The sequence below is a fragment of the Onychostoma macrolepis genome, chromosome 15 (genome assembly GCF_012432095.1).
Source record: "Onychostoma macrolepis isolate SWU-2019 chromosome 15, ASM1243209v1, whole genome shotgun sequence".
NCBI classification, from domain to species: domain Eukaryota; kingdom Metazoa; phylum Chordata; class Actinopteri; order Cypriniformes; family Cyprinidae; genus Onychostoma; species Onychostoma macrolepis.
Window position 1 is genome coordinate 361355 of NC_081169.1, and position 11951 is coordinate 373305.

At 35.8% G+C, this 11951-nt stretch overlaps 1 protein-coding gene across 1 annotated transcript; it reads right to left on the reverse strand.

Moving 5' to 3' along the window:
- Positions 1-815: 815 nt before the first annotated feature.
- Positions 816-3697, reverse strand: cbln18 (cerebellin 18). The gene is made up of 4 exons (XM_058745281.1): positions 3595-3697; positions 2379-2558; positions 2160-2291; positions 816-1120 (listed from the first exon to the last, which is right to left on the reverse strand). The coding sequence occupies exons 1-4, from the start codon at positions 3695-3697 to the stop codon at positions 816-818; spliced, it is 720 nt and encodes a 239-aa protein (XP_058601264.1).
- Positions 3698-11951: the final 8254 nt, after the last annotated feature.

Sequence of the window (11951 nt, forward strand, 5' to 3'; positions counted from 1 at the left end):
ATTTGTGATGACAGAATGACAAAACTGGATTCAGTTCAAGTGTCAAGCTTGTTGACGCTGATAAATAGATTGAAAATAGATAGTATTACTTTCAATAAAACTTTTGCAGATATTAGATACTGCTGTATAGAACGTTTAGAGCGAGAGAGAGAGAGAGAGAGAATAGTACGTAAGAGAAACAGTAGACATAGTGAACGTTTCAGAAAGTAGCGTGCTGCATTGCTGTCATGATTGACATTTGGGGGTGACACTTTACTTAAAGCCTTTATGTATAATACATGATAAAAGTAGCTTTAATACATTAAGTATGCCTTGTAATGTACCTTTTAATGCACTGTACAAACTCATTAATAATTGTAACCACAATTAATACATTATAACACTCATCAATTCATTGTTACACTATGCATTTTAAATTCGGTTATAATTATTCACGACAAGATATCATGTATTAAAACACACATTATGAGTAATGCAATAGCCTTTAATAACCCTTTATAATGCATTATACATAAAGGCTTTAAGTGTTACCACATTTGGTTATCATTTTATAGATAAATATGGTTTTATATTTTTATTCAGTATATAAAAAGATGTCAACAAACTAGAAGGAATAAGCACCACAGAAAACTATTAAAGTCACCTTTATTCATAAAGTCATATACTGTCTTGCAAGGGTAGGGTACATGCTCATTTAGTCACTTTTATGACAATTTTATACGAAGACTGCCAGATTCACATCCAGACATCTTGTTTTTCCACTGATTTAATCTCTGATGAAGATAGCTGTGTATGTGTGTACAGTTATTGTTTTCTCATAGCTCAGAGACGGGATAGACCAGGTATCCGCTGAAGGTGTTTTGACCCTGGGTGTCTCCACACAGCTGTCTGCCTGACAGCAGCTCCACATACACCTGACAGCCCTGTCTGAGCTGCAGAAGAACCGTCTGAGAGCTGCTGTCCTCCGAATCCTCACGGTTATCTTCCCAGGACGAGGCCATCAGCTGGCCGTTCTTCATCAGCTGCGCCTTCTGGTAGAGCCGCTGACCTGCACGGCCAACGCTGGAGTACGCCGTGAAGGAGAAGGAGTAGAGGCCAGCGTGAGGAGCCGTGAATATGCCTGTGAAGAATCAGGATCCGGTTACTGTCTCTGCTTGGCTTATTCTGTTCAAACTTACTGTGAGAAGCTGACTCTACAAGGACGACTTGAACTGGATGCATTGCATGAGTCTAAACAGGAGATTAGTTCGGCCTACACTCTGAAAAATAAAGGTGCTTCAAAAGGTTCTTCACAGCGATTCCATAGAAGAACCATTTTCTATGGCATCGTGAAGCACCTTTATTTTTAAGAGTGTATAAATAATTTAAACGAGGTGTAGTGTTAATCCGTTGGAATTACTTGACTTCATCATGACTCAAATTAAAACTCTTAGTATGCTTTTTTCCCCTTAAAACTGTTATGCATTACTCCACAGATAGACTTTATAATATCTGGGCAAAGGTTGCAGTATTTTTAGTATTTTTAGAGTTCAAGTATCTGGGTAATTCATTGTAATCTGTCCTTTGAAACTCATGTAAAATAAAATAAAATAATTACAATTATTTCAGAAATATTGACCTTTGATACAGCTATGATAAATATGAATGCCATGATTACTCAACATTTCACATTGTCATACAAGCTGGCGAGAAGCACAGGCAAGCAAATCAACAATGAAGCCACATTAATTTTTTTTTATAAAAAAGGCACTCAAAGTTTTAGATCAGAAGCTTACCGGCTTTCATATGACTGCTGTCATTTTTAAATACATATATTAAACAACTTAGTCGAACTGCATCTTACCTGTGAAATATTATTATGGTATGTGTTATCAAAATACTGTCATCAGTTTGAAAACAAAACTTTCAGATGTTTTATGCATCATTTACATGTGGTTTGGATTAGGTTGAAATTTTTTGAAAATACATATACTTTCATAAATCCGATAATGTACATCAAAACAGCTTAACAGAATGTTTTAGACAAAAGCTCATTCTGCTTGTGTTTCATAGACTAGTGTGACCGCAGCATTATAGTCTCCTGTTTTCCACTCATTTCCTGACGTTCTGGTTTTTGACGCTGCCATAAATTATGAAGCAGTGTATTGTGGCCTGCTTACCCAAAGCAGGATTGTAGCCATTGCCCTGATTGAGGGAGACAGACTGGTAAGAGATAGACACGTTGCTGGTAAACGGCCCAAGACATCCACTCATTGGAAGCATCGCAGCAGTGAAGGCTATTTTGCATCCAGCTTCAGGAAGGGACAGAAAGCAAGGAAAATATAAGTGTCATATTTTTTTCCCCAAAATGACAAGCAAATACAGTGAGGCAACAATACCTGTAAGCTCCTCTATTTGACTGTTCAGATGAGACAGTCCTTCCCATAAGCCAACCATACGTATGAATGTGGCCTCCTCCAGCTCAAACAGAGGCTGTGCAACACAACAGCAGCTCTGCTGTCTCCTGAAGGCACATTCACAGTCCCATCCGCCGCAGGGCAGGGACCCTGTGTAACTCACTGATGAGAGATCAATGACAAAAATGTCAGAAAAAAGTACACTACCAGTCAAAAGTTTTGAACAGTAAGATTTTAATGTTTTTTTTTAAGAAGTCTTTTCTGCTCACCAAGCCTGCATTTATTTGATCCAAAATACAGCAAAAACAGTAATATTGTGAAATACTTTTATTATTTAAAATAACTGCTTTCTATTTGAATATAATTTTAAATGTAATTGATTTCTGTGATCAAAGCTGAATTTTCTGCATAATAAATAAATGTTTTTTTGAGCAGCAAATCGGAATATGTGACCCTGGACCATAAAACCAATCGTAAGGGTCAATTTTGTGAAATTGAGATGTATACATCATCTAAAAGCTGAATAAATAAGCTTTCCATTGATGTATGGTTTGTTAGGATCAGACAATATTTGGTTGAGATGCAACTATTTGAAAATCTGGAATCTGAGGGTGCAAAAAAAAACATCTAAATATTGAGAAAATCTCCTTTAAAGTTGTCCAAATGAAGTCCTTAGCAATACATATTACTAATCAAAAATTAAGTTTTGATATATTTATGGTAGGAAATTGACAAAATATCTTCACGGAACATGATCATTACTTAATTCTAATGATTTTTGGCATAAAATAAAAATGGATAATTTTGACCCATACAATGTATTGTTGGCTATTGCTACAAATATACCTGTGCTGCTTATGACTGCTTTTGTGCTCCAGGGTCACATATTAGAATTATTTCTGAAGAATCATGTGACTGGAGTAATGATGCTAAAAATTCAGCTTTGGAATCACAGGAATAGTAAAATATATTCAAATAGAAAACAGTTATTTTAAATAGTAAAAATATTTTAAAATTGTACTGCTGTATTTTGAATCAAATAAATGCAGGCTTGGTGAGCATAAGAGACTTCTTTAAAAATAAATAAATAAAACATTACAAATCTTTCTGTTCAAAAACTTTTGACTGGTAGTGTAGAAGTGAGACAAAGACCTGCAAAACTAATGATCAAATGATCAAAAATGATTAACTTCTTCACCAGCAGATTGGCGCAGGAGGTCAAAGGCAGCGGTAGCCTCCGCTCGATAGCAGAGACCGAGAGCCATCGCAACACACAGAGCAGCTGCTGTAAGCGTCTTCATCCTCAGCGTGCAGAGTCCAGCAGCCCTTAAAATACAAACTTTTACAGTTTAAAACATCAACAAATAAACGTAAAAAATGAAGAAATGTTCTTCTCTTGGTCTGTAATACAGTGTTTCTGGAGGCACACTAACAGTACACACTTTGGTTGTCTTTCTTATCAGAGAAGTTGTTATTATATATTATTACCAACCTCCACAACCATTGGAGAGAGCTTGACGGTCAACTTGGATCATGCGTGTCTGTCTTCATGATCAATTACATTATAGCCTTAATTTCATTGAATTGCTGTCAGAGTTAGTCATTGTTTGTGGATACCAAAATAATAAAAGATCATAAACTGAATCTTACCTGTCACTAAATTGCCTGTGATTGTCAGTGAGGTACTACAACTGATCTTCCTATATATATATATATATATATTTAAATATGAGAGGACACAACTAATTAAAATAAATTACTCTAGAATCCATATCTAGAATAGTACTTGTCCTGTATCCTGTGGGTAATTCAACTAAAAGTCTGAAAAAAACTTTGAATGTCTTTAAGACATGAACTTCACAAATTTAGTTTTTCAATCCAGATTTTAGTTGCTCCTCTGAAGCTCTCATTACTGCAGCCCCGAACCAGTAAACATAGTTTTTGTTCCTGGTGGACCGCTAAAAAATGCTTAACGCTTGGCTCCCCCAAAACCTGCAAAAATCAGCCAATCAGATTTAGACTTTTGTCTTTGTGAAAGCGTTTCCAGTTTGAAGGATCGATGGAGATCTGTTTAATTTCACATCGTAACAAAAACTGAAATTTGCAGAAGCTACAATATGTCACCATAAAAATGACAGCGTTAGGTTTTTAAAATCATTTAAAAACATTCAAAAATGAACAAAAAAAAAAGAACCCTAGCTATGTGTACTGTGTTAGACTAACTGAGATTTGTCACAGCACAGTATACTGTTGCTCTCTTGTTGCTCTGATTGCTTCTATTGTTCTCCTCATAACCAAAATCAGGCTAAATACATCTAAACATAAACCAGATCTATGTTGAGTTATTAATATAAAACAATTACTTGCTAGAAACAAGTGAGTAACTGCCTCAATGCTATTTTCATTAGCTGTTTACAATACATAATTGATGTATGTTTTGTATGTTGGTTTTAGGTCACACTATTTTGATCCACTTTAGACATTCTCTTTTGCAACTAAATGCCAACTAACTTTCATTAGAGTATTAGTAGACTGTTAGGCTAGGGTTAGTAGAATGAGTTGACATGTATTTACAAAGTTACTTGTATAGTCAGTAAAACATCCATCAAAATAAAGTGTTAGCAGATATGAAGCAGACAGTCACTAATACTCTAATGACTGCTAGTTGACATGGAGTTACAAAGTTACTTATAGTAAGTAGGATGTCTAAAGTGTTCTATCAAAATCAAGTGTTACCGAATTTTACATTTAATCAGATCAGTTTATGTAGTATACTGCAAAGCTGTGCGTTAACAAATGTAGCTATAATATTTTGTCCACTTTTCTTTAATAATATATTTTTAAAATACTCACTGTGATGAAGATAACCGATCAGGTGCAGAAAAATTAAGTCAGTTAAAGACAAAAATGGAGTTGTAAGTGGAGCTTTCTGTGCAGCTTTATGCAGTGGGTGGAGTTGCTCAGAGTGGCTCAGCCTCTGAAGCATCTGATAAGAAAGAATAGGAGACACCACAATGCCTTTCATTTGTCCCACTTGTGTGAATGCATGAAAAGGTTATTTTGTTTCTGGTATCCACACTAATATTTATAACCAGGATACTTTCAGCTCCTCATGGACTGCAGATAATGATATCATTCCCGCTGCTGATCGTTCACGTCATTTGTGTATTATTACTGAATGTAGCAAAATCTGAAGTCTCAATCTAGAGGTGAGAGCAGGATTCGGTTTCCTGATTCTCAGAAAAGGGTGTAGACTAGAGAAAGATGTGAATCTATGATCATTGTATTTTAATGTTGTCCCAAAGCTTGAGAACACCTCTTTCATGAATGTTCTGTAAGATTGAAGTGATATATATTATGTATATATAATGCAATAAAGAGGAAGTTTGACTGTGAGATGGCCATCGAAGTTGTGTAAGATGAAACTCATGTTTGTGAATCTATCACAAAGGGAAAAAAAAAAAAACAATTCTGAAGAGATAAAAGGCTAAAGCGGATTCTTCAAAGTGAATTTTAGATGCGTTTTTAAGTTTTTTTACCACAACATTTCCACTTTTAAATGAATCATTGATAATCAATAGTACATGCTTATCACAAGTGTATCATTTCATTTGTTTAAAACTATACAAATTGCATAAAATTATTAAAATGCAGAAAGCACTGTGATAGAGACAGCTTGTTTCAATGCACCATTCAAAAATACACACTCTAACACATTAAAATAAAGCCATGTGTAAGCACATATAGCTGATTTACATTTATTAAAATATATAATATGTTGATGTACCATGTATATGTATTTGAATTGTAAACATTGCTTTTTTATATTTCAACAATTTCTATTTTAACACGATGTTAAGCTAACATTACATTGTAACATTGATTCAGTGATATTACCATCATTTTTGTTAAAATTTCAACACTGTTTCAACATTATCCGAGCATGCAAAAGTGATGTTGAATCAATATAATTTTGTAACGTTATTTAAATGAAAGGAAAATAAGTTGAGCAGGTGGGCTCTCTTATATATTTAAGTAAAGAAACTAATTCCCATCTTCATAATACAGATAATGTAAAATCAAAGGATTGTAAACCAGGCAAGCAAGACAGTTTTATTCCTCAAAAATATACAAGACATCCAAATTGCAAGCCTTTGGTTACAAAGGAACCTAAACATTATCTTAGTTTGAAAATAAATAACTAAACAAAGAAATGCATTTTAAAGGGTGATTCACACAGTAAAACAATTAAAGAAAAAATTGAAACAAAAGATTAAGGTAAAAAAAACGGCAAAATACTTGAAAAGTGGAGGACAAAAATTATGATGTACAGATGGTCTGGCAAAGCCTAAAAACAATGATGGAAAGCCAGCCGAAGCAGCATCAGATCCAGTGCTCTGATCATGTTCATTTTTAACATTATATCCTCCTGGTTTGACTCTATTTTTGTTAAATGTAAATGCAAGCTTTCAAGGACTGTAAACCCGGCAAACAATATGAAAGACAATATTCCTCTTTCAGAACTCTATACAAAGGAAAGTTGAAAGGGAAGCATTTCATATTGATATGGATCCATTACATCCTATCCATGCTTCTTTTCAATTGTTCCCATCTGGGAAATGGTTTAAGGTAACCTTGTTTGTATAAGAAAATGTTTGTCCCAATTGCTATTAGTATCTTAAATAAGAACATACAAAGGTATGAAGAACAAACATGTTTATGATTGTTTTAGTATAAGACGTTGTCAGAGACAAATTTCTATTCTTCTAGGATAGACAATAAAGCCTTTCTTGAATTAGATTTGTATTTTTTTTTAATTACCAATGTCCCAGATAGTAACATATTGTCGGCCCAGATCCGGCCCACATTTGGCACATGTGGAATGATGATCTGGCCCACATGTATCGTGGAATGATGGCACTTGGGCGGACCGCTCCTGTTTGCCAGATCTGGGCCGAAAGCAGGCCATAGCAATGCCACATGTCAGCCAAGAGCAAAGAAATAAACCACACTGGACCTTATCTGAGCCACAAAATCTTCATAAATTATTTATAGAGTCATCTCAGCTTGTCTAAGCTTGTTAACAAGCAAAATCACTGAAGGAAAGAAGAGAACAGAAAAAAAGAGACAAACAGAAACAAGAACTACAACTGACTGCAGCCACAGCCTTAGATGAATTCAGCTTTAGATAAAAGATATTAAATCTCTGAAGATCTCAGCAAAGGAGGATTAAACAACTCCACAAACAGCATCACCAGCTTCACTTATTACTAACCAGACTGACTTTATTTCTGTTAGAGGTCCACAGAAGTTCTTATTGAGAATTAACAGGGGTTTAAATCTAATGTTTGTTTCATTTGATGTCACCATACTGGTGATTGGTGTTTCCATTAGCTTGGACCTTAAGTCTTATTATTAATTGTTGTTTTTTGTTGACTGCTGTGACAGTGTGTTTGACAGCATATGAATCTCAGCAATGGTGACAAAATATTCAGCTAATTGGATCAATTCTGGACATCACAAAAAGCTACTAAAAGACACAACAAAAAAAATAAAAAATAAAATAAAATAAAAAAACAGCAAACAATACAAAATAAATACATGAACCAAAGTTAGAATTAAAGAAAATAATAGGACAATTCAGCTGTGATGCATGCTGGGAGTTTTGTACTATGGTACCCAGCATGCATTGCTGCATTACACTTTTTATTGTCACCATTGTTGAGGTTCATGTGTTGATTTATGATGACTTTGTGTGCTTTATTTTTAATCTTTAACTGGTTCTACACTACTGTTGATCTTGCACTGCTGTTTTATACAGCAAATGTATTATTGGCACAACACAATCGTTAGCATCAAACGACATTAGTGAATCAGGTTATTTCACTATGATGACTAACCATCAATAGCTGACTGTCATCACCTGATCTCGTTTTGTCTTTATTTGCTACTGCAAATGTGATAAATACAGAATCAAGTGAAGACAGTTGTAATAAGTTAATAATTGTAATAAGAGCCTAATTAATGGAAACACCAGTCATCAGTATGGTGACTTCTAATGAAACAAACATTAGATTTAAACTCCTGTTAATTCTCAATAAGAACTTCTGTGGACCTCTAACAGAAATAAAGTCAATCTGATTAGTAATAAGTGAAGCTGGTGATGTTGTTTGTGGAGTATGGAGTGTGTTTAATCCTCCTCTGCTGAGATCTTCAGAGATTTAATGTCTTTTATCTTCAGTTGAATTCATCTAAGGCTGTGGCTGCAATCAGTTGAAGTTCTTGAGTTTCTGTTTGTCTCTCTTTTTTTTTCTGTTCTCTTCTTTCCTTCAGTGATTTTGCTTGTTAACAATCTTAGTCAAGCTGAGAGGACTCTATAAATAATTTATGAAGATTTTGTGACCCAGATCTGGCAAACAAGAGCGGTTCGCCCAAGTGCCATCATTCTACGCTACATGTGGGCCAGATCATCATTCCACATGTGCCAGATGTGGGCTGACAATATGTTGCTATCTGGGATAAGACTTATCAATTGCTGTTTAAAACAGTTTTAAAACACAGTTCAAAACATGTCAACTTAAAATATAATACAAATATTTCATGTCAGCTGCTGATGTAGTACCGAACAACAGTCAGTGTACCTATCATCCAGCTCATCCAATGTCATCATCCAGCTCAGTTCAATTCAGTTCTCATCCAATAGTGTCCGTGCAGTCACTTCAATAACATTGAAATAAAGTGGCTAAGCAAGCCAGAGCCAACAGTGGCAAGAAAGCCAAACTCCACTGGTGACAGAAATGGATAAAAACCCTTGGGAGAAACCAGGCTCAGTCAGGGGCCAGTTCTCCTCTGGCCAGACGAAACCAGCATGGTGTGGTTTAATTCCAGGCTGCAACACAAGTCAGAATGTGGACAGGCATCGCTCAGAACATCCATCCAGTTCCTTCCTCTTGAAGATTGAATAAATCACATGGTGAAGGAATCGAAGCTGGACACAAAGGCTGTGCAGAGGACTTGTGTAGTTCTTGTGGTTTTCGCTGAGGATTTGTGCCGATGAGTTCTTCACAGGGGATCTGTGCCTATGGCTAAACCGACCGTCTGCTAGCCGCCTCACGTCACAGAAGTCAGTTAATTCTCAGCACATAGAGACTCTTTCACCTAGATATCACTCTATAGAGACTGTGTCTGTTCCCCGAACTAGAAAATAGAGAAAACATCCAAACCAAAGTAATAGTAACAATTTAACTGATGTTCAACAAATAAAAAACAGATATAATACAGATAAACACATGATAACGCTTGACTTATTGAATATTAGATCCCTTTCTACAAAAGCACTTTTTGTAAATGATATGTTCACTGACCATAAACTAGATGTGCTTTGTTTGACAGAAACCTGGCTAAAACCAGATGATTACATTACTTTAAACGAGTCTACACCCCAAAATTACTGTTACAAACATGAACCGCGTCCAGAAGGTAAAGGGGGAGGTGTTGCTACAATTTATAACAATGTTTTCAGTATTTCTCAGAGGTCGGGTTTCAAGTATAATTCTTTCGAAGTAATGGTGCTTCATATAACGTTATCCAAAGAAACAAGTGTTAATGATAAATCCCCTGTGATGTTTGTACTGGCTACTGTATACAGGCCACCAGGGCACCATACAGACTTTATTAAATAATTTTCTGATCTTCTATCGGAGTTAGTGCTGGCTGCAGATAAAGTCCTAATTGTTGGTGATTTTAATATCCATGTTGATAATGAAAAAGATTTGTTGGGATCAGCATTTATAGACATTCTAAACTCTATTGGTGTTAAACAACACGTGTCAGGACTTACTCATTGTCGAAATCATACTCTAGATTTAATACTGTCACATGGAATTGATGTCAGTGGCGTTGAAATTTTGCAGCAGAGCGATGATATCTCAGATAATTATCTAGTCTCCTGTATATTCCATATAGCTAAAGCTGTAAAGCCAACTCCTTGTTACAAATATGGTAGAACCATCACTTCTACCACAAAAGGCTGCTTTATAAATAATCTTCCTGATTTATCTCAGTTCCTCAGCATATCCAATAGCTCAGAACAACTTGATGATGTAACTGAAACTGTGGACTCTGTCTTCTCTAGCACTTTAGATAAGGTTGCTCCTTTACGCTTAAGGAAGATTAAGGATAAGAGTCCAACACCGTGGTATAATGAGCACACTCGCGCCCTAAAGAGAGCAGCCTGGAAAATGGAGCGCACCTGGAGGAAAACAAAACTAGAGGTATTTCGTATAGCTTGGCGGGAAAGTACCCTATCCTACAGAAAAGCATTAAAAACTGCTAGATCTGATTACTTTTAGTCTCTTCTAGAAGAAAACAAACATAACCCCTGGTATTTATTCAATGCAGTGACTAAATTAACGAAAAATAAAGCATCAACAGGTGTTGGCACTTCCCAACAGCACAGCAGTAATGACTTTATGAACTACTTTACTTCCAAGATCGATACTATCAGAGATAAAATTGTAACCATGCAGCCGTCAGCTACAGTATCGCATCAGATAGTGCACTATAGATCCCCTGAGGGACAATTCCACTCATTCTCTACTGTAGGAGAGGAAGAATTGTATAAACTTGTTAAATCATCTAAACCAACAACATGTATGTTAGACCCTATTCCATCTAAACTACTAAAAGAGCTGCTTCCAGAAGTCATAGATCCTCTTTTGGCTATTATTAATTTATCATTGTCATTAGGATATGTCCCCAAAACCTTTAAACTGGCTGTTATTAAGCCTCTCATTAAAAAACCACAACTTGACCCCAAAGATCTAGTTAATTACAGACCAATCTCAAATCTCCCTTTTCTGTCAAAGATACTAGAAAAAGTAGTATCCTCACAATTATATTCCTTCTTAGAGAAAAATGGTATCTGTGAGGAATTCCAGTCAGGATTTAGACCGTATCATAGTACTGAGACTGCTCTCATTAGAGTTACAAATGACCTGCTTCTATCATCTGATCGTGGTTGTATCTCTTTAATAGTTCTACTGGATCTTAGCGCTGCGTTCGACACAATCGACCACAACATTCTTTTGAATAGACTAGAAAACTTTGTTGGCATTAGTAGAAGTGCCTTAGCATTGTTCAAATTGTACTTATCTGACCGCCATCAGTTCGTAGCAGTGAATGAAGAGGTATCATATCAATCACAAGTGCAGTATGGAGTACCTCAAGGCTCAGTACTAGGGCTGTTACTTTTCACGTTTTACATGTTACCCTTGGGAGATATTATCAGGAGACATGGTGTTAGCTTTCATTGAGCATACATAACTCCTTACAAGAGGTTTAAAATGAAACTGCAATTGACCTATAACTGTCATATCTGTAAAACTGAATCAGCAGGAACTTTTCTCCACATGTTTTGGGAATGTTTAATTGTTGTCGGTGTGTGGACTCATGTGGATTCTGTTTTGTCTTTTTGCTGCAAATTGAAATTGTTATGGTGTGTCTGTTGGTGTCCCAGAACACAGGTCTCCCAGAAACCTAACGGGCAGACAAAAG